Source organism: Protobothrops mucrosquamatus, unplaced genomic scaffold (assembly GCF_001527695.2).
Source record: "Protobothrops mucrosquamatus isolate PMUCROS unplaced genomic scaffold, P.Mucros_1.0 scaffold6, whole genome shotgun sequence".
NCBI lineage: Eukaryota > Metazoa > Chordata > Lepidosauria > Squamata > Viperidae > Protobothrops > Protobothrops mucrosquamatus.
This window is the reverse complement of record NW_015386393.1, coordinates 6,886,877-6,910,597: the sequence shown is the minus strand read 5'-3', so window position 1 is coordinate 6,910,597 and position 23,721 is coordinate 6,886,877. Positions and strand designations below refer to the sequence as shown.

The window sequence follows — 23,721 nt, the reverse complement described above, 5'->3', positions numbered from 1 at the left end:
CTTGTTCTTAATGTTCTTAAATGTCTACACAGGTAAGTGCATATAAACCAATAGCCATAGGATATAGTAGATCAGAAGAAGTGAAGCTTTACCTTGCAATAATATATACATTGACTTGTAAGTAATTCTCTCTGAATTCAGTGGCACTTTTTGCCTGATCATTGAATTTGGAATCACATCTTTCTGCAGATACAAATCCATGTATATGTACATTCGTAGTAAATTAGGCGATTTAAAAAAACGAACAGTAAAATCCCACCTGAAAAAGGAGTGTAGGGACATTTGAACAGGGAATCTTTGGCTGAATTTGCATGTTATGCTAACCTCTAGTTAATAATAGTAATAATAATAATAATAATAATAATAATAATAATAATAATAATAATAATATTGGAAGGGACCTTGGAGGTCATCTAGTCCAACCCCCCTGCTCAGGCAGGAAACCCTATACCATTTCAGACAAATGGCTGTCCAGTCTCTTCTTAAAAACTTCCAGTGTTGGAGCTTCTGGAGGCAGGTTGTTCCACTGATGAATTGTTCTGTAAGGAAGTTTCTCCTTAGTTCTAAGTTGCTTCTCTCTTTAGTTAGTTTCCATCCGTTGCTTCTTGTCCTGCCTTCAGGCGCTTTGGAGAATATCTTGACTCCCTCTTCTTTGTGGCAACCCCTGAGATATTGGAACGCTGCTATCGTGTCCCCCCTCGTCCTTCTCTTCATTAAACTAGACATACCCAGTTCCAGCAACCGTTCCTTATATGCTTTAGCCTCTAGTCCCCTAATCATCTTTGTTGCTCTTCTCTGTACTCTTTCTAGAGTCTCAACATCTTTTTACATCGTGGTGACCAAAACTGGATGCAGTATTTTAAGTGTGGCCTTACCAAGGCATTGTAAAGTGGTATTAACACTTCATGTGATCTTGATTCTATCCCTCTGTTAATGCAGCCTAGCCCTGTGTTGGCTTTTTTGGCAGATACTACGGAAGCATCACTGTATTTAGTTTTTACTTTACAATTCACGTTTATTCTTATATGGTCCAGAAAGTAAGTTTCTCTTGTTACTTCATTTTTGGTGCTGTAAGTAATATTAGTAAACATCATTTATATCCAATTCTATGACTATCAGATCTAGGCTGCAGAAATCCAAATATTAGATACAGCAAAGAGCTCTTTTATCTAGTTATCTTTCTTGCAATTTAGGGATCATCTGGATATTTTGCAAGCCAGATTTGGTCAACCTTAATCATTTTGAATCAATCCCATCAATCACTCTCAAAGGATACGAGTCCCACTATACTAGAAAAAAAAACCTTTTTCAAAATAGCCACACATTTAAAAGGTTTCTGTTATATTTATAATTTAAGACAAGAATTAAGGACAAATTTTTGCTGGCTTACCCTGCATTTCACCTAGATTATTTCAAAGTTACTTCCAGAGTTGCTTGATAGAGAAATGGGTGGCACATAATAACTAATAATAGTAATTAATAATAAATAATAAAGTTCCACCTGTGGTACACCTATAATTAGTGGAGAATGCCAATTCGTATGATAATTCTGGAGATAGTTGCAAAAACATAACTTTTGGCTTCAAGGCAATTTCTTCCCCCATCTTTTTTCAAAGATAGACTGCTCTTGAACTTGGTGTTTCTACAGATGGAGGCATCAAAACATTCCATCCAACCCAGATCTGAAAAGCTTTGTAGAAGTTAGACAAAACATGATTGCAAAGAGCTGTTCCCATTGACTTACAACAGTTCATTTAGTGACCGTTCGAAGTTACAATGGCACTGAAAAAAGTGACTTATGACCATTTTTCACGCTTATGACTGTTGCAGCATTCCTGTGGTCACGTGATTTACATTCGGATGCTTGACAACTGACTCACATTTATGACGGTTGCAATGTCCCGGGGTCATGTGATCCCCTTTTGTGATCTTCTGATAAGCAAAGTCTATGGAGAAATCAGATTCACTTAACAACTGTGTTACTAAGTTAACTACCGCAGTGATTCACTTAATAAATGTGGCAAGTAAAGTTTTAAAATGGGGCAAAACTTACTTAACAAATTTCTCACTTAGCAACATAAATTTGGGCCTCAGTTGTGGTCGTAAGTTGAGAACTACCTGCCTTTGGCCAGTAGTTTCATGGGAGAAACTACTTGCAATGGGTATTGAATTGATTATTTATATTAGTTTATCGTAGCCTTTGATGCTATGATGACCTTTCCAAAAGATATTTTTCTTAAAGTTCCTCTTATCAAGGGCGTGAAATGAACAATTCTAAGGAGCTTGTGTAATGACAGAGAGGTGTGTCCTCTTTCCACTGTCCTACTACAAAAATTGGACCAACCCAGCAAGAAATGGCAATAGACGTGATACTTGATGTAGCAATTACAACTATCCTTTCTAGCAAGTTAGAGGAGAGACAGAGGAAATATTACAGTTTGGATGCCAGAGAAGAAGAACTTTGCTTTTGTGATCTGTTTTACAACGGGCAGTTTCCAGGAAATGGGCATTTTCTTGGTCATTTTTTGTCTCTTGGGTAAGTGCAATTCTTAGAAAAAAAATATCTTGCAGATGTTGCAGGAGTTGGATTTGCCAGAAAATGCAGATAGCATCCTGGCATATACAGCTCACTGCTGTACCTTGTGCTTTAATTGCTTAAAATACAATTTGGTTGTATTTAGGAATGGATATATTGTAAAAGACAAAACCAAATCAAAGGTCTCTCAAGTTGGTTTATTGGAGTTAATACTGACAGTTAATATCTAGAGACTTTTCATCTACATTAGTGGTGGTTGCAAATTGCTGATCAAGATACTGCAAACTGTTTTCCCTTTTTAAATAGAAAGCATTGACAATTCAAAATTCAAGGTTACTATTTCTTAGAGATATAAGGCTAGAGAGAATTTTATATAATTTACATGTTATAACCTGTACATATGGGGAGATATGAAGGGGTGAGGGAAATTAGAATGAAGGAAACAGGACTGATTTATCTATCATATTTGTATAGTCCCTCATCTCACATGAAAGTAACTCATATGCATATGGTCATATCTTTCCATTATACTTAGAAATGGATAATTTCTGAATCCTCCAGCTATTTATCTTAGTTTAACTTCCACAAAGTCATTTCATCATGGGCCATCAGACCATGTCGTGGGTTAAAAGGAAGAGGTTAAAGAGCACTTACTCATCCAGTGAAAACCTATCTCTGAATATTAGATATTGGGGCAAAAGAAGTCATGGTCTTCCCTTTAAATGTGTTTCCATAGTGGGCCATCTCCCTTGTACAGGTAGTCCTCGACTTACAACAGTTCATTTAATGACTGTTTGAATTACAATGGCACTGAAAAAAGTGACTTATTACCATTTTTCAGACTTATGACCGTGGCAGCATCCCCATGGTCATGTGATTTACATTTGGATGCTTGACAGCTGGTTCATATTTATGACAGTTGCAGTGTCCTGGGGGGTCATATGATCACCTTTTAACAAGCAAAGACAACGGGGAAGCCAGATTCACTTAGCAACTGTGTTACTAATTTAACAACTTCACTTAACAAATGTGGCAAGAAAAGTCGTAAAATGTGGTAAAACTCACTTAACAAATTTCTCACCACGACATAAATTTTGCGCTCAATTGTGGTTGTAAGTTGAGGACTACCTGTAAAATGCTGGTCTAAATGTTGAACAAGAAGAGCTATTAATTTACCGATTTTTCATTTTCCATTGTTTGTACTCTGCCCCAGTTCAAAAATTCTGGGCCGTGTACAATAAAGCATACGTACAAAAGTAAAAAATTCAAAGCAGATCAAATCTATTTTTGATGGATGTTGAGAACAATTAGTTAGGACTAAAGACACTACTAAAAAAGCCAGTTCGATGTACTGGTTAAGGCATCAAGCCTTATTTAATCGCTAATTAACTGGGACATTTTGAGTTCTAGTCCCACCATGGGCATGAAGCTAGTTGGGTGACCTTGGGCCAGTGGCCAAGGAAGCCAGCAACTGCAAATCACTTCCGAAAACCTTACCAAGAAAAGTGCAGGGACTTGTGCAGATAGGCATAAGGAGTCAAAAGCTTATTGAAAAAAACCAGCCCCCCTTACTCTGTGTGTGTGTGTGTGTGTGTGTGTGTGTGTGTGTGTGAGAGAGAGAGAGAGAGAGAGAGAGAGAGAGAGAGAGAGAGAGAGAGAGAGAGAGTGTTTGTTCTAACAGGCTGGAAGGTTAAAAAAAAGTATTTCAATACAAGCTCCATCTGTTTTGACTATGCAATGCTGCATCTGGCCTGTTTTGGGCCTACCCAAGGAAATATTTTTTAAAAAAGATATTCCAAATCTTTGATTTCCAGTTTGCTAGCATAAAATATGGAAAATAGAGATATCTGGACTGGCCAAGAGTCCACTTATCCAATAAATCTAAACAGAACCTTTCTATTTGAGAATTCTTAAGTTTGCATTTTTACTAGGTAGTTCTTAATTTGGTCTATAAAAAAGTATCCAATCTATATAGCAAAAGCAGATGTTTTAAGACAAAACGTGTTGAATGATGCCTATTTTGAAAGCCAGTATATTGAGTGACAGGCATCTTCATTCTGCTTTCTTAAAAAAAAACAAAAACAGATTTGTAAATCAAAGAGGCCTATCCTTTTTATTCAAAATTTCTGTTTGGATCAACAGAGGCAACCCTGGGGAGGTGTCTTTAAAACAATCAAGATGGTGGCCACAACTATGCGACTGACACCCTGCCCCATTTTTATACAGAGAGCATTTCACATACCACATATAAGAAACAGGGATGGGACTGTGATTGTGTGGTGAACAATTGCTATCTTGACTTTTCAACACATGCATACACATATGGGTCCTCCCCTGTTGGGTGACAGTCAGCCAGGTAAGAATTTCACAGGCAGATTACAAAGATGAAGCTCCATGACTAACACACTTGTTTGATTACCGTAAAAGAATTTACCTGATCCCTTGACCACCACACCTTGTAGCTGCAAATTCCACAACTATACTTTTGCTGGCAAGCTCTACAGGATGATGTTGCAAAGGGAGAATGAGACATTTCTGCCCCATTTCTTATAACTGACTCAAGGATATTCTGTGAAACGTATCCCCAGGGGCTTAAGGCAGAAAAAGGAAGTGATTCCACATTCCACGTTCTAGTGCAGGGGTAGGCAACCTTGGCTCTTTTATGATTTGTGGACTTCAACTCCTAGAATTCCTGAGCCAGCCATGCTGAGGGGAAAGGGAGAGTTTCCAAGCTGAGCCATGCTGGCTCAGGAATTCTGGGAGTTGAAGTCCATGAGTCATAAAAGAGCCAAGGTTGCCTACCCCTGTTCTAGTGTTTCTCAACCTTAGCAACTTTAAAATGTGTGGACTCCAACTCCCAGAATTCCCTAGTCAGGGAAATTCTGGAAGTTGAAGTCCACACATCTTAAAGTTGCCTAAGTTGAGAAGCATTGCCTTACTTAGTCAATGCAGAGTTAAGTTTCTGGATGGACAGTTTTTGACTACAGAGTGATATGCCTGGAGCTGGCAATCCCAAACTTACTATATTAAAGGTAATCTGGATTTCATTCCATTTCATTCACCTTTAAGCTAACTGAAATTAAAAGTAGCTAAGATTATTCCAGCAACTTATTTAAGAATGGCATAATTAACTAATCTGTTTAATATTTAAATAAACAACTGATTTAATAATTGTGTTAATTTATTTCATAATTATTATATAGCTTATTTATTTAGTTGTTTCCACTTCCTGTTCCCATAAAGATTCAGTTATCTTTCTGGAGGCCTTTGGAGACCACAACCAAGGTCTTTTGGATCTGGATACAGCTCTAGTCTAGGCCCCCAAATTATGCAGTAGATGTTGCCATAAACCTGGGGAATAACTCACTGTGGTCAGCTTCCTTTTAAAAGGTGAACAGTGCACTATTAAAAAAAAGAGAAAGAAAAGCAGGTTTTCAGGAGCTCTAAGGTTGTAGTGACTTGAGGACATTTTTTAAGTCAGTAGGGGGGCAATTTGGAGCACATTTATGTTTTGGAGATGGGTGAGGTTACAAGTCTGTATCATAATTAAATGTATAAATCCTGTTAAAGAGCTTAACATGCTTCTTTTTCACCTATTAAAAAAAATCAGCAGGAAATTATGCTGTTGTAAAGATAGTCCTTGACTTACGACCATTCAATTAGTGATCATTCAAAATTACAATGACTCTGAAAAAGTGATTTATAACTGTCGCGTTGCCCCCCCCCCCGAGACACATTATCAAAATTTGGGTACTTGGCAACTGGGATGTATTTATGATGGTTGCAGTGATCATCATTTGTGCCCTTCTTATCTGATTTCTGACAAGCAGAATCAAGCAAAATCAATGGGGGAAGCCAGATTTGCTTAATAACTATGTGATTCACTTAACCACATTGATTCACTTAATGATTGCAGCGGAGAAGGTCATAAAAGTGGGTGCAACTCATTTAACAAATGCCTCAATTAGCAGTAGAAGTTCTGGTCCTAAGTGCGGTCATAAGTTAAGAACTATTTGTAATTGATACTGGTTGTTACACTTTGATGATATATATATATAAATATAAATATAAATAAATAACCTGGGTATGGCTAGCTGATGAGAGCCAAATAGCTCGAAATAGCTATACTAGTCTCCCTTTAACTCTGTCAGCAAAATCTAAATTTACAGAAATAGTTTTTTGCAGTAGCAACTTGAGCCTGCAAAATGCTCCTAGATTGGGGCTCAAAGGCAAAAGTAATCATAACAGTAGACCAGGTGCTCTATTAGACACTTACTATGTATCCTCCCTGGTTTCAGCTGACAGATGTGAGGAGAACTTGTGGCCTAGAGGTTAATATAGCTGCCTAACGTGCAAGCTGCCCAGGTTCGAATCTCAGAAGGGTATGGCTAGCTGATGAGAGCCAATATATGGGAAGTGCTCCGCCTGAGATTCCCAGCCAGTTGCTATGCCTGCTGTTCTGGACACATCAGCCCGAGAACTTTTTCAAAGGCACCAGGTTGGCGACAGGAACTGAAGATAATATTAGATCGAAGTGGATGACCACATTTCTGCAAAAAGCCATGTTCTCTCCTGGTCAAATCTCTGGAAAAGGGTTTTGAAATTAGGCTATATGGAATTAGAATGAGGTCCCTCTGTATTATGAGCTGATTCCACAAAACACTGGTTCCTGTGTTGGAGTGCCCCCTAAAATACATTGCTCTGAATTCACGGCATGGCATCGTGCTATGGGTGTGGGTGCATATGTACCCCTCCCATTCTCTTTGAATTAATAAAACAGGGAATAAAGCTGATATTTTTCTTGCTGGCTGGCACCACACACCTGACATGGGCCTTGCCTGGCTGGGGTAGATTCCAGATCTTGTCACAAGCAACAGGGTAGGACTTCTCCACCCTGTTTTGGAAGGTGTGAGGCGTGAATAGGATTGCTAGTGGCAGAATCCACCGGTCCAGTTAAATAATGTGGTATGCTTCTTGTTCATAAAAAGTGCTTCATCAGGGAAACCTTCATTTGCTTCCTGGTAGAAACCAGGTACATTTGGAAAGCTCATAAATGCAGAGAAGAAGGCAAGAGCATTCTTCTTCCTCCTCATGGGTCAACCTCTAAGGAAAGCTACCTGTGATTCAGGGAGAGGTTTACAATTTTCAAGACTAGGGCCCTTTATTCTGATCTTCTGTGATCCAATCCCCTTTGAAACCCCCTACGTTGATGGCCATTTCCATAACTGATAATAATGAATGAATTCTGTAGCTTAAGGATGTATTACATAAGATACCTTTTTTTCGTCATCATGAAACACTCTTGTCTTTAATTCCCATGGTTGACTAACGTCTTTGTAGGAAAGCGAATAATCGCTCTCTGTCTGCATTTGTTGTTCTATGCCTGCATTTATCTAATGTATTTGTTATTCTAACATTATCTAACATGTTTCCATTTACCCAGCTTTGCCCTAAGCTAAATTTGGAAAAGTAATCTGTAAGCTTTCTTCATACAATTCTTCATACAGCACATTTAGTTCCTAAAGTCACCTGGGGTCAATCTGATTGGGCTGCTTTGTAGGTCTACAATAACTTCTCCTTCTCTCCCCCCCCCCCCCGAAAAGTAGCTCTTTTCTGCAGCTTTTCCCATTGTACAATTCTTTTTGAATGTAAAGGAATTACCGGCAAACATGTAGAAGACAGGAATTTGAGGTGGGGCTTGAGGAAGAGAGTCCCAAAGAAGCATGAGAAAGAAACTAAAAATAACCTTTGATACGGTTTAGTGCAGACATGTCAAACTTGCGACATCACATGACGTCGCAAGTGATGTATCGGAACTTTTTTCCCATTGCTGGCAATGGGGTGAACGTGGTTTCCTGGTGACGCGTCCGGCCCACAGGCCGGCAGTTTGACACTCCTGGTTTAGTGTAAGACAGGATACATATAAGCAGTATGATAGCCTAGTGCAGTGATGGCGAACCTTTTAGAGACCGAGTGCCCCAAAACTGCCCCCCGCCTGCCCATGGGGCCAACCACCGCCTCCACGGCCCGCCGCAGATCACCCACGCAGCCCAGCAGCGTCATGGCAGCCACGCCCTCTGCCCGCGTCCCGCAGCATCAACTGCGTGCGATAGATGAGAGGCCGAAGTCTTGTCCCCGCTGCTTGGCTGCCATGTCCTTGGCTGCGCTGCTCCATGCGGGCTGCGCTCGAGGGTGACTCTCCTTTGGAGGGGCTGCTGGTGAGGAGGCGGCCGCAGGGGGAGGCGGGTCTGGGGCGATGGCACGTGTGCCCATAGAGAGGGCTCTGAGTGCCGCCTCTGGCACGCGTGCCATAGGTTCACCACCACTGGCCTAGTGGTAAAGATATTTGTCTCCCATTCAGAAGGTTGAGTGTTCAATCCTAGGTAGCAGCAAATATTTTTCTCCTGGGCCTCAAAAAAAAAAGAAAGAAAGAAAGAAAGAAAATCTGCTGAGAACTCCACATGGCATCAGGAAGGGCATCTGGCCAGTAAACGCTCAGCTCTATCCTGTAACTCCGACTCTACCCGAATTAAGGAATTACAGAGTCATAAAAAGGTAGTTTAGTGTAAAATGGGATACAAAGAAACATGGACAGTTTTTCAAGATTGTATTATTCTATCCTACTCTAATAATAAATAATTCATTAAATTTGTATACTGCTTGATTCTCAGTGACTCTAAATAAAGTAGCATTCCTGGAATTCCTACAGTGTTTGCTTTTTGACCTGGCCTATGAAACAATCCCAGTATGATCCTACTATAGATGCATATAAATGTATTTTTATACTGACGATTTAATTTTCAGTTCTTCCAATCTCCTTAACTTTCAGTAATAAGGTGGCCCACCTCAGGCCTTCAGAAACCCACAGCCAAGCTACAAACAGGCCCACTGATTTATTTGATGTTTTTCCAAATGGTTTCAATTTGGAAACCATTTTGAAAAGCCCTGTAAGATTTCATGGTTCTATTTCCTCCTCCTTCATTAGTGAAAGATATTCTAATAATATTGTCTTTATTGACTAAGCCACTTTGCTGTTGGTCTGGTTGATATTTTTTCCAAAGAAAATGAAAGAAGAAAAGAGAGCCCTGGTGCAGTATGAGTGAGCAGACGCTGGGCCTTTTAAAAAGTAAAATAAAACCAATAAATAAAATAAACATGAAACCTGATCAGGCCACTTCTATCGGGCTACCACTTGTCGCTGCAATTTCTTCCCTCTCCTTCCCAATATTTGTTTATTCCCTATGATAGAAAAGAAAAACTGGATTAATTCAAACCAAGATCCTTGCCTTTCTCCCAGAGGCTTCAGACAAGGCACATAGTTCTTTCTCCTTCAATTTTTCTCCTTAAAATCAACCCTTTGAGGTAAGTTGGGTTGAAAGAGATAGACTGACCCAAAGTGAGCCAGTAAAGTTTCCATGCCTGAGGTCTGTCTTTAATCAAATCAAATCTCCCCAATCCCACTCCATGTCCTTAATCCCTACATCACACCAGCTCACCACACTTTATACCACAATTTTTCTGTCACATTCCCTATGGGTTCTGCTTCATCTTCCAAGTGTCTTCCTCCTTTAAGGTATGTTGCTTCTGGAGATGCCATTTTAATATAATAATATAATAATAATAAAGTTGGAAGGGACCTTGGAGGTCATCGAGTCCAACCCCTGCTCAGGCAGGAAACCCTACACCATTTCGGACAAATGGCTGTCCAGTCTCTTCTTAAAAACTTCCAGTGTTGGAGCATTCACCGCTTCTGGAGGCAGCTTGTTCCACTGGTTAATTGTTCTCACTGTCAGGAAGTTTCTCCTTAGTTCTAGGTTGCTTCTGTCCTTGATTAGTTTCCATCTGTTGCTTCTTGTCCTGCCTTCAGGCGCTTTGGAGAATAGCTTCACTCCTTCTTCTTTGTGGCAGCCCCTGAGATATTGGAACATTGTTATCATGTCCCCCCCCCTCGTCCTTCTCTTCGTTAAACTAGACATACCCAATTCCAGCAACCGTTCCTTATATGTTTTAGCCTCCAGTCCCCTAATCATCTTTGTTGCTCTTCTCTGTACTCTTTCTAGAGTCTCAACATCTTTTTTACATCGTGGTGACCAAAACTGGATGCAGTATTCCAAGTGTGGCCTTACCAAGGCATTGTAAAGTGGTATTAATACCTCACGTGATCTTGATTCTATCCCTCTGTTAATGCAGCCCAGCATTGTGTTGGCTTTTTTGGCAGTTGCAGCACACTGCTGGCTCATATTTAAGTGATTGTCCACTAGGACTCCGAGATCCCTCTCACAGTTACTACTATTGAGCAAGATACCCCCTATACTATACCTGTACGTTTGGTTTTTCTTGTCTAAATGTAGAACCTTACTTTTTTCACCATTGAATTTCATTTTGTTAGATAGCGCCCAGTGTACAAGTCTGTCCAGGTCCTCCTGTATCTTAAGCCTGTCTTCTGGAGTGTTGGCTATTCCTGCCAGCTTGGTGTTATCTGCAAATTTGATGAGTTCCCCATCTATCCCCTCGTCCAAATCGTTGATGAAGATGTTGAAGAGCACTGGGCCCAGAACAGAGCCCTGGGGCACCCCACTACACTCTTCCCTCCATGTAGATGCAGTTCCATTGAGGACCACATGCTGAGTATGGCTGATCAACCAGTTACGAATCCATGTGGCGGTGATGCTGTCTAACCCACATTTTTCTATCTTTTTGAGTAGTACGTTGTGATCTACTTTATCAAATGCCTTACTGCAGTCCAAGTAAATTATATCCACAGCATTCCTCTGATCCACTAATTTTGTCACTTGGTCAAATAATGCAATAAGGTTTGTCTGGCATGATCTGTTTTTGGCAAACCCATGTTGGCTTTTAGTAGTGATTTTGTTTGCCTCTAGGTATTCGCTAATTAGTTGTTTGATTATCTTTTCCAGAATCTTCCCAGGTATTGAGGTCAGGCTGATAGGTTGTAATTTCCTGGATCCATTTTTTCCCCTTTTTTGAAGATGGGAACTACATCAGCTCTTTTCCAGTCCTCTGGTAGTTCCCCAGTGCTCCAAGATCTTTGAAAAATGTAGTTCAGTGTTTCTGATTCATGGATGTACCAGATCTATTTTCAGAGCTGACACTGAACAGTCTGTTTGGAAATGTCATTCACCTTCAGGGCCTAAATATTGCAAGGAAGTGAAAAATCAAACACTTTCTTTGATTCATGAAATTGCAACACTCCTGCATACAGTATGCTTTCTCCTCTCTCCTCCCTTTCGATATGAGCAAATGTTTTTTCTTCTCGGTCTTTTAGGCTGAGTCAGTGTCAAAATGGAGCAAGATATGTTTTTATAAGGAAGAAACGTCCTTGGCACAAGTTTACCTTTTTTTGTGATACCATCTGTCATCTTCTAACACAGCCACAAGCCGTTAACACTGAAGAGGAGATTAAGGGAGACTTTTAAGTCATTAAATGCATATTGTGCCACAAAGTTTTCTTTTATACAACACCCAGCCAATCTAGCAATACAAACAATGCAGAGAAGGAAGAATGAGGAGGTTGGGACTATTTTTCTCCTACATTTGGAATTTTTTTGGGGGGGGGAGGGAAGAACTCCTGTTTGTGTAGAAATGTGTAAGTATAGCCATTATTCTTCAAATCTGTACTGGATTAAATCCTGAGCTATCATCTCCAGTTTAATTCAGTAAGATTAGCTCTTCCAAGACTGGACAGAATCTTGGGAGAGAACTAAATTAACTTACTTGTAAAGGAGGAGGAGGAGGGGGGACAATCAACTTAGTTTTTGTCATTATTTAACGGAATTACCAATCCTGAGATATGATTGGAAAATTTCTTACTTTCTTCAAGAAATGTGGTGAAATGTGTATCTCATTCCCTATTTTCTGCCCAGAAGGTATATTAGGAAATGCTGTTTTAAGTGGTGCCCCTTCCTGCTGTCTCAAACCTCATCTTATCACACCTCAAAATGGCAGGAAATTGTATCACTGAATGTCAGTCCCTACCTTGAGAGGGATAGCAAAGAAGACCAAGGTTTATGTACAGCTTTCAAACTCTCTGATTATATAAATTAGCCCAATCCTATGTTAAAATCTGCTTTCTAACTTCATGTCATTTTAGTTTTCCTCTACACGTTTTCTGGTTTTCCACTACATTCCCAGTGCCATATTGAATCCTTTCACATTCTTTTTCATTTCTGAATTGATTTTATTCTTACAAAGTGTTGATGATTTGGTTTCAACAAGTTCGTGTACATTGCTAGCAAAATGCTCATTCAGAATACTCATTTGGAATTTGAAGGTCAGAGCAGCCTGAATTTTACAGATACTTCTTTTAGCAAAACCCATTGCTCGTAATCCAAACTGATTTGGCTGAAAGAGAAAAGCATGGATTTAAATCAGTGTAGATTTCCAACACTTGACTTAGAGCCAGCATAAAAGATTGTATGATTCTAAATAATAATGGGATGTTCTTTTGAGAAAAAGGTCAGGACAAAAAAGGGATATGGTTGTGTGTTTTAAAACTTGGAGAAGCAGGAAGAGATAACAAGATAAAGCAAACAAACACACACAGACACAGGTGTGTGTGTGTGCGTGTGTTGTTTGAATTGGCTTCTTTGTACTGCTGATCTGGAACACAGAGTCTGTACAAATATTGTGATTTGTTGCTGTAAGGTTAATTTTGTTTCCAAAAATTAAGATATCACATAGTTAGGTCTTTTAGGCTAAACTGCTAGCGATTTCCTTTCCTGTTATCAACATTGTATGATGTTTGTCCTTGCAGTTGATTGAATATAATTTATGACATCTATTTTTCCTCATGGAAAAAGGTGGAGTCGAAAAAGTCAAGATGGCAGACATAATCACTCAGTTGAAAACCACCCCTTTGAATGTGCGTTGACATCACAGCCACATATAAAGGGATGCAGTCAAATCTGTTGTATTGACATTTTTAACACACACTCTATGGAAACCCCCGAACCAAGCTAATGCCAAACTACCCAACTTTTTACTCATTAGGTATAGTTGAAATATTGAGCGTGTATTGTGGATACCCTCAAAAAATGTCTGTATATTCACAAACCTATGTCCCAGAAGTTAAACTGTTTCCTGCTATTCTTTCTAACCACAAACCCATCCCAGACACCCTCTACCATCCCAGTTCATACAGCTTTTTCAAGAGTTTGCCAAAGTCTTCATATCTCTTCATAAAGGGCTTGAGGGTTAGAAGAAATGAATAGGCCTGTCCTTTAGTTATCGTTAAGAAAATCCTGCACATAATGACAATTCACTGGCTGGGTTCATCCTACGTATTAGCCTATTAAAATGATCTTGAATAGTTTGGGGTTCAGCACTCAGCAGAATAACAGAGTTGGAAGGGACCTAGGACTAATCCAACCCCTGCTCAGGCAGTAAACCCTATTCCATTTCAGGCAAATGGTTGTCCATTCTCTTCTTAAAAACTTCCAGTGTTAGAACACCCACAACTTCTGGAGGCAAGTCGTTCCATTGATTAGTTGTTTTAACTCTCAGGAAATTTTTCCTTGGTTCTAGGTTGGTTCTCTCATTGACTAGTTCCCATCTATTGCTTCTTGTCCTGCCTTTAGGTGCTTTGGAGAATAGGTTGACCCCTTTTTCCTTTGTGGCAGCCCCTTAGATATTCGAACACTGCTATCATGTCACTCCTAGTCCTACTTTTCATTAAACTAAATGTACCCAGTTTCAGCAACCGTTCTTTATGTTTTAACCTTTGGACGAGGGGATAGATGGGGAAATCATCAAATTTGCAGATGACATCAAGCTGGCAAGAATAGCCAGAAGACAGGCTTAGGATACAGGAGGATCTGGAGAGACTTGAACACTGGGCGCTATCTAACAAAATGAAATTCAATGGTGAAAAAAGTAAGGTTCTACATTTAGGCAAGAAAAGCCAAATGTACAGGTATAGTATAGGGGGTACCTTGCTCAATAGTAGTAACTGTGAGAGGGATCTTGGAGTCCTAGTGGACAATCACTTAAATATGAGCCAGCAGTGTGATGCAGCTGCCAAAAAGGCCAACACAATGCTGGGCTGCATTAACAGAGGGATAGAATCAAGATCACGTGAAGTATTAATACCACTTTACAATGCCTTGGTAAGGCCACACTTGGAATACTGCATCCAGTTTTGGTCACCACGATGTAAAAAAGATGTTGAGACTCTAGAAAGAGTACAGAGAAGAGCAACAAAGATGATTAGGGGACTGGAGGCCAAAGCATATAAGGAAAGGCTGCTGGAATTGGGTATGTCTAGTTTAATGAAGAGAAGGACGAGGGGGGACATGATAGCAGTGTTCCAATATCTCAGGGGCTGCCACAAAGAAGAGGGAGTCAAGCTATTTTCCAAGGCGCCTGAAGGCAGGACGAGAAGCAACGGATGGAAACTAATCAAGGAGAGAAGCAACCTAGAACTAAGGAGAAACTTCCTGACAGTTAGAACAATTAACCAGTGGAACAACCTGCCTCCAGAAGTGGTAAATGCTCCAACACTGGAAGTTTTTAAGAAGAGACTGGACAGCCATTTGTCTGAAATGGTACAGGGTTTCCTGCCTGAGCAGGGGGTTGGACTAGATGACCTCCAAGGTCCCTTCCAACTTTATTATTATTATTATTAACCTCCAGTCCCCTAATCATTTTTGATCATACGCCATTGTAACTCAACCAATGTTTTAGCATCTTATGCAAACCAGGCCATCACAAGGTCAGTGATAGCATCAGAAGAGATCTTGGAGTCCTTATGTTCCTTCTCCTTGCTGAATGCAGGTATCTCACATCTTCAGCATCTTTGACACTGGGCAGTCCAACTTCCATTTAAAAACATTTAGTTGAGTAGCTGATCCACCTACCAGGCCAGTCTATTTTGTGAATAACATTTCCGATTAAATAGCTTTTTTCTTTAATTCCAGTCTCTTTTCCTAATCTCCAGCCTAGTCCTATAGAACAGGTTTTCAGACTTTTTCAGATCACAGAACTGATTAAGTTTTTTTTAAAAGCACATTTTTTTAACTTAACAGGTCTGATCATAGGCAAATATCTAATGAAAGAACATGGAATATATTTACTAATGCTTTGGCTGATGGGATAGTCCCATGGGAATGTCCCGTTTCACATCACAATCTATACAAAACTTTTTGGAAAATGAGAGAAACCAAAGCCGACATCCATCTCTGGATGACAGAAGTGAAATGATATTTTTTTTTACCAAGGGGGAAAAGGGGAATTCAGGATGAACCCCCCCTTTTTTTTTACTGCCATGCTGCAGGATTAAGAAAGAAATGACACTTTGTTATAGGGATAATCTCCATGTCCTGCAGCTAATATTATAGGACAGAATGTGATCAAACAAAAGGAAGCCATCAATACGGGAGAAGAGGATTCAAATGATTAGTTAAATATCCGATTGAGGATTGGATTAGGCTCTAAAAAAATTTCATCCAAGAATCCTTTCTAAATTGTGCTAATCCAGTGATCTAATGGCGTCTGCCCTAAGCAAACTATGCCCAGACTTATTATACAGGCAGTTCTTGGCTTACAACGATTTGTTTAGCAGCCATTCAAAGTTGCAACAGCACTGAAAAAGGGACTTATGACCAGTCCTCTCACAACTGTTGCAGCATCCCCACGGTCACATGATCAAATTTCTGCTACTTCACATTTAGTTCACACGTACAATGACTGCAGTGTCCCAGGGTCACGTGATCACCATTTGCAATCTTCTCAGCTGGCTTCTGACGAGCAAAATCAATGGGGGAAGTTGGATTCTCTTAACAATCAAATGATTCACTCAACAACTGCAGTGATTCACTGATCAATAATGGCAGCATGACACATAGACATATCACAGCCTGCTCATAAGTGCCCACATCAATGCATTCTAGACCAGGTTTAGCTTCTCACTGGTCTTTAAGATAGCAGCTCCCTTCATAGTACATTGCAGTAGTCCATCTGTGCGGTGGCTAGATGGCACTCATTAATCACCCTCCCCACATAATCAGGGCAACTTTTCCTCATTTAAGGATATCAATTTTGCTCTTTCAAACTTCGCTGTCAAAAGCCCAAATATGGCTCCCTGTCTGAAGAAGATTGGCGACCTCCCAGTGAGATGGAGCAAGCCTAACATAAATGTACCGTACAGCTTTATTTATATCACATAACTTAACCATACTGTGCTATTTTGTATTTATGTGTGTATGTGTGTATGTATGTACAGTATATGTGTATGAATATGTACATGTATATGGTATAGTGTGGCATGTAAGCTTAGACACTTTAATATTTATGGTTCAGGGGTGTGTGAAACCAGAAAATTAAACAATGCAAAAAACAGGTTAAGCATAGAATGTGAATGCAAGATATTGTGTTTAGAGTAGGTTTTATGGCTCAGGGTAGGGACAGGTTTGGCAGGCAGAAAATCCCAATTTTAAATAATCAAACAATGCATGATGAAACACACCCTTCTCTGCTTTCCTGCAAAGCAGGAGAAAGTAACCTTTTATGCACTAGGAAGCTTCCCACTGAAAATAAGAATAAATGTTTTTAAAATGCCCTGAGTCTTGAGAGATTGCCAGGTTTTTCTTCTCATATGTAGGCATCCATGAGAGGAGAAAAGAGGCAAAACAAAATATGGATCGTGAAAATACAAACAAATTCTGCGACTTAAGCATTTGTGTCCCAAAAGGGTGAAGTTTGCATTGTGGCATGTTGGCATATGTTACACCACTTTCATGTCATTGCAATTTGCACCACGCTTTCATGTGAGAATGCTGAATTTTCACATAATCTCTTGTAACAACGAGACTTTGCTTTGCTATCTCATGGGTTCTTGTGTGAGATCTTCAAAACCTTACAAGTTCTGCTGATCTCATGGTCATGCTCAAATTATTAAATTAAATTATAACTAAGTAATATGGAAGTTCAGCAGATACCACTTAGGGGAGCTGCAGATAGATTGGCATCCATACCCTGGAACAGAAAGCAGTGGACTGTTTGGAGCAATGATTTAAGTTGAGATAAATCTTTATCCAGAGCCCTTATATCTCAGTGATATAGCTCACAGGGCATGTAAGCAGTCAAAGGGTTATCTACTACTTTCCCACTAATTGTAGAATTCAATGCATCAGATTGGAAAAGACATTGTTGTGTGCCACCAATAGTGACAAGCAAATAATGTGAGCGAAGACTCAGTCTCCCATAGAACAACTATGCTCCCTTCATTATCTTACAAGGTTATGTCTCCATGACATTTTATTTGTTTGTTGTTTGATTTCTATAGCTGCCCATCTCCACAAATGACTCTGGGCAGCTCAAATATTGTTTTCATCTTAGCATTTCATCTTCACCTGCTGCAGAGGCAGATTAATTCATCTTTAGAAGCAGTTTTAAAGTAGTGTCTCTCCTCTTCTTCCAACACCACTCTCAATATATGAACAATTTATAGTGATTCATTGATAAAGTTGGTGATAACCTATTCAGGTAATCTGGGCAGCACCTACTGCTCATGTGAGGATGATGTGGGCATGTCATCTTTCCTAGGCCACTGGCAACTGCCCTCCCTGGCCCTTTTGGCTTCAACTGCAGGACAAACCAAATACCTGGCTTCCACAGTGACATCAACCTGTGTAATGCCTGACCCCGTGCTTTGGAAAATGCCAGCCTGACATTTCCAGATTAGCTTGCCTTTCAAAGAATACTAGCCTTGTTTTTAAAAAAACAAGGAAGGATAGTAGACCTTTCTGTAAGAAAACACAAGTAGTATTCACCACTCCCTAGACTAGAGAGAGCACTAGTCTATATTGTAGATTTATTTGTTTTATTTCTGTTTTTGCTTTAATTGGAGCAGAGGGGGGGAGATATTATTTCACCTACCCACAGAATACGGCTAGCCATGACCATTCACTGCCAGCACTGATATTTGTCTGAACATCTATCTATGTAAGATAATTGGGAGCAGGGATAAAAGTTACAAGAGTTCTGTCCCAGGTCACAAGCACAGTTATATGGCAAAGGGACCTGAAACATGTGTTATTTATGAACTCTTTTGGAAGAATGCCGAATCTGGTGTAGAGGGAGGCAGAAACCATGGGCAAAACCCATAACGTTTAACTGATAAAAGAGACATTAAATGAAATCTCAAGAACCAGATTGGTGTAGTGGTTAAGGCAACAAGCTAGGAGCAATTTCCAGGATCCTGGGTTCTAATCCTGTCTTAGGCATGCAGGCAGCTGGGTGAGTTTGGGCCGGCCTCTCTCTCTTAGCCCTAGAAAGAAAAAGGCAAGGACAAACCATTTCTGAAAATACAGTAGTGCCAAGAAGCCTACAGGAACTGGTTCAGGCGGTCACCAGAAATCAATAATGACTCAAAGGCACAACATCCCCCCCCCCAAATTTCAGTTCTGGGAAAGAAGAGAGCCTAAAAAAAGATTTAAAGTAATGCCATGTTACAAGAAATGACAGAGGAAACTTGCCAGTATACCCAATAATAATAAAGCAGAGTCCAGTAGTCTGATTTCCTGACCTGACCAACCTTGAAGGACTAATACCTGTATCCCAAAGTAATCAATGGACATGCTAGTGAGTGTGGAGAGGAGGTATTGGTTGAAACAGGAGGGACATACTTGGGCAATTTGAAAGGTGGCTGAATCTCCCATCCCAGTACCCCATCCCCAAGTCACTCAATTCCAGTGTTGCTGAGAGGGGAGGGAAAGGAAACATATTCAAAGGAATTCACTATTTGAGGCCCTTAATTTGTCCTGAATTAGAATTGTAAGGGCAGTACCCCTTCCCAGCCCTGCTGCTAAGAAAGAACTGGGCTCATCCATCAGGCAATGTAATTTATGCTGGTGTACTTTTCTACTGAGCAAAGAACTGAAGAAATATATTGTAAGGTGATTGTGGGGTTTTGCCCTTTATTTAGGACTTTTATAAGGGCAATCCTTGTTTAGTAACTGCCTTATTTAGGAACCATTGTAGTTTTGATGGGATGAAAAAGTAATTTTGCAAGTAATCCTTGCATTTACAACCTTCACAGGTCTATAAATCAAGGAAAGGTTGAAGATCATCAGGGTTTCACCTAGTGGCTGCTTCACTTAATGATTGAATTACTGGTCCCAACTGAGGTTATAAAACGAAGACTATCTGTAGCAAAAAGGCCTTAGCTCAATGATAGACCACATCACTGCACCCAGAAGTTCTCAATGTCATGGTTCCGACTAATGAAACACTTCAAAGAACCTCCAGGCATTGTTTACCCTAAAAGCCTTTATTAACAGCGTAACAGATTGACGGCACCTCATGGATGGGTGCCAGAATCTGAATTTCTCTTGCTTGCGTCTAACTTTTCGTGCTAAACCCCTCCCTTATTTTGCAGTCATAAGTTACATCTTCCAATTAGCCTGGAGGGCAAAGATTCACTTCCGTTCCTTTTCCTGGGCTTTCCTTATAAATCTCCTCCCTTTCTCTGTCATCTGAATTAACTCTAAAAATACCAGACAGTTCTGTATATTTTGTCAAAGCAATAATATCCTATATTAACAGCGTTGACACTCAGTTTCTAACATCTCTGGTGAAATTCAGAGACAATGTGGTACAATGCTTAATCCTCTGAGACAAAGAAGCTTTCTGGTGAATTTAGGCCAATCCTTCTCCCTCACTCAAACATAACAAATAGAGTTTTATGTGAAAAATAGGAAGAAGGAGGGCTATTTGAATGAAAGGTGAAACATACAACCACTAAATAAACATATTCGATTTTAAGTATAGTTGAATATCTTTGCCTAAACCCATGAAAATCAGTACCTAAGGAAAAAAAGACAGGGAAAGACCGACAAATGCCCCAAACAAATACAGAGGAGATTAATATATTTAATCAAATTGATGAAGGAAGCAATTTGGTACTTACAAAACTGACCTGCATGGTAAAAGGCATCAAATTGTACAAGTAAAGAAACATTCATGCAAACAAAAAGAATGAAAACTTTACTATATCTTATGTTCTATTAACAAATTGCAGTTTATAACCTTTGTTCTGTCCTACATACTACCTTAATTTAACTCCAATTATTTATATCCTTTCAGCACCAACGGGAACAGCAAAGGGAAAAAGTACAAATGGAACACCCTCCACCACTACAAGCAAAGAGAATATGTCAACAACTAGTGTATACACCAAATCAGAAACAGCCACATCTCCTACAGAGAGAAGAGTGCAGTCCACATCTTTAAAAGCCAGCTCTACAATGGCTATTATTAGTTCAGAAACCACCATGTTAGAAACCACAACAAAAGCAACAGCCACTTTTCCCCCAAAGAGCATAGGATACTCCACAAGTTTTCCAGAGACCATGATGTCTCAATCGATCACATCAAAACAACTTACGTCTCCTCCAGAGAGCATTATACCTTCAGGAAAGAGTAGCATGATGACTGCTTCTACTACAGAAACCACAAGTTCTGTTTCAGAGAGCACAGCAGTCTCCACAGAGATGCCAGCTGCCACCTTGAATGAATCCACTACATCACGAACTACCACATCTGCCCCGAAGAGCACACAGACCTCCATCTCTTCCACAGAAAGCTCCACAATTAGTACTAGTAAAACAAAAACCACTACTCAACTTCCAACGACCAGGGAATACTTAACTACTTCTCCACAAACCACCACATTGGAAACCACAGTGGCAGCCACTTCTTCCCCACAGAGCACAGTGACCTCCAGCTCTACAAAGACTACTAGCTCTTCAGAAACCACTGCTCAACATTCAATCACCACAGCTACTTCTCCAGAAGCCACCACACCTGCATCCATCACATCAGAAGCAGCCAGCTCTCCAATGAGTACAGTGTCTTCTACGGCATCAGCAAAGAGAATAACATCTTCTATTTCCAAAACCACAACCCCAGCTCTAAAGAGCACAGTATCCTCTTCATCTTTTTCAGAGAGTAGCACGACGCCATCCAGTTTGTCAAGGACCACCGCTTCTGCTTTATCAAGTAGTGTGCCATCTACCACTCCCACAACCAGTTCCAGAGTTCTTTCTACCCCCGAGCAAACATACATCTCTCCTTTGGAGAGAACACTACATACAACAATTTCAGAAAAGAGCAGCACAATTACTTCTGCTATTACTGAAAGTACAGGTTCCATTTCGGAGAGGCCAGCATATTCCACACCTTTGCCAGGGACCACCATGTCTGAATTCATCACATCAGAAACAGCTTCCTCTGCACCAGAAAGCACTACAGCTGCTGGAACGAGTAGCATGACAACTGCTCCCAGTACAGAAACCACAAGTTCTATTCCAGAAAGCACAGCAGTCTCCACAGCATTACCAGCAACCAAATTGAATGAATCCACCACATCACAAACTGCCACATCTTCCCAAAAGAGCACACAGCCCCCCAGCTCCTTCCCTGAGAGCTCCACAATTAGGACTAGTACAACAAAAACCACTACTCAACTTCCAATGACTAGGGAATACTTAACTACTTCTCCACAAACCACCACAGTGGAAACCATAACAACAGCAACAGCCACTTCTCCCCCACAGAGCACAGTGACCTCCAGCTCTACAAAGACTACTAGCTCTTCAGAAACCACTGCTCAACATTCAATCATCACAGCTACTTCTCCAGAAGCCACCACACCTGCATCCATCTCATCAGAAGCAGCCAGCTCTCCAATGAGTACAGTGTCTTCTACGGCATCAGCAAAGAGAATAACATCTTCTATTTCCATAACCACAACCCCAGCTCTAAAGAGCACAGTATCCTCTACATCTTTTTCAGAGAGTAGCATGACGCCATCCAGTTTGGCAAGGACCACCACTTCTGCTTTATCAAGTAGTGTGCCATCTACCACTCCCACAACCAGTTCCGGACTTCTTTCTACCTCCGAGCAAACGTCCATCTCTCCTCTGGAGAGAACACTACATACAACAATTTCAGAAAAGAGTAGCACAATTACTTCTGCTAGTACTGAAAGTACAGGTTCCATTTCGGAGAGGCCAGCATATTCCACACCTTTGCCAGGGACCAGCATGTCTGAATCCACCACATCAGAAACAGCTACCTCTCCTCCAGAAAGCACTACAACTGCTGGAAAAAGTAGCATGATGACTGCTCCTACTACAGAAACCACAAGTTCTGTTTCAGAGAGCACAGCAGTCTCCACAGAGATACCAGCTGCCACCTTGAATGAATCCACTACATCACAAACTACCACATCTGCCCCGAAGAGCACACAGACCTCCATCTCTTCCACAGAGAGCTCCACAATTAGTACTAGTACAACAAAAACCACTATTCAACTTCCAACGACTAGGGAATACTTAACTACTTCTCCACAAACCACCACATTGGAAACCATAACAACAGCAACAGCCACTTCTCCCCCACAGAGCACAGTGACCTCCAGCTCTATAAAGACTACTATCTCTTCAGAAACCACTGCTGAACATTCAGTCATCACAGCTACTTCTCCAGAAGCCACCACACCTGCATCCATCCCATCAGAATCAGCCAGCTCTCCAATGAGTACAGTGTCTTCTACGGCATCAGCAAAGAGAATAACATCTTCTATTTCCATAACCACAACCCCAGCTCTAAAGAGCACAGTATCCTCTACATCTTTTTCAGAGAGTAGCATGACGCCATCCAGTTTGGCAAGGACCACCGCTTCTGCTTTATCAAGTAGTGTGCCATCTACCACTCCCACAACCAGTTCCGGACTTCTTTCTACCTCCGAGCAAACGTCCATCTCTCCTCTGGAGAGAACACTACATACAACAATTTCAGAAAAGAGTAGCACAATTACTTCTGCTAGTACTGAAAGTACAGGTTCCATTTTGGAGAGGCCAGCATATTCCACACCTTTGCCAGGGACCAGCATGTCTGAATCCACCACATCAGAAACAGCTTCCTCTCCTCCAGAAAGCACTACAACTGCTGGAAAGAGTAGCATGATGACTGCTCCTACTACAGAAACCACAAGTTCTGTTTCAGAGAGCACAGCAGTCTCCACAGAGATACCAGCTGCCACCTTGAATGAATCCACTACATCACAAACTACCACATCTGCCCCGAAGAGCACACAGACCTCCATCTCTTCCACAGAGAGCTCCACAATTAGTACTAGTACAACAAAAACCACTACTCAACTT

The 23,721-nt window shown here is 40.6% G+C and overlaps 1 protein-coding gene across 1 annotated transcript in view; it reads left to right on the top strand.

Annotated features, from left to right (window-relative positions):
• The window catches only part of LOC107282193 (serine-rich adhesin for platelets), a gene marked incomplete at its 3' end in the record, with an annotated part of 37,778 nt that overhangs the window by 5,199 nt on the left and 8,858 nt on the right, over positions 1-23,721 (top strand). The window contains exon 3 of the mRNA XM_029282982.1: positions 20,639-23,716. Coding sequence (XP_029138815.1) covers positions 20,639-23,716 — 3,078 coding nt within the window. The remainder of the gene's footprint in view (positions 1-20,638; positions 23,717-23,721) is intronic.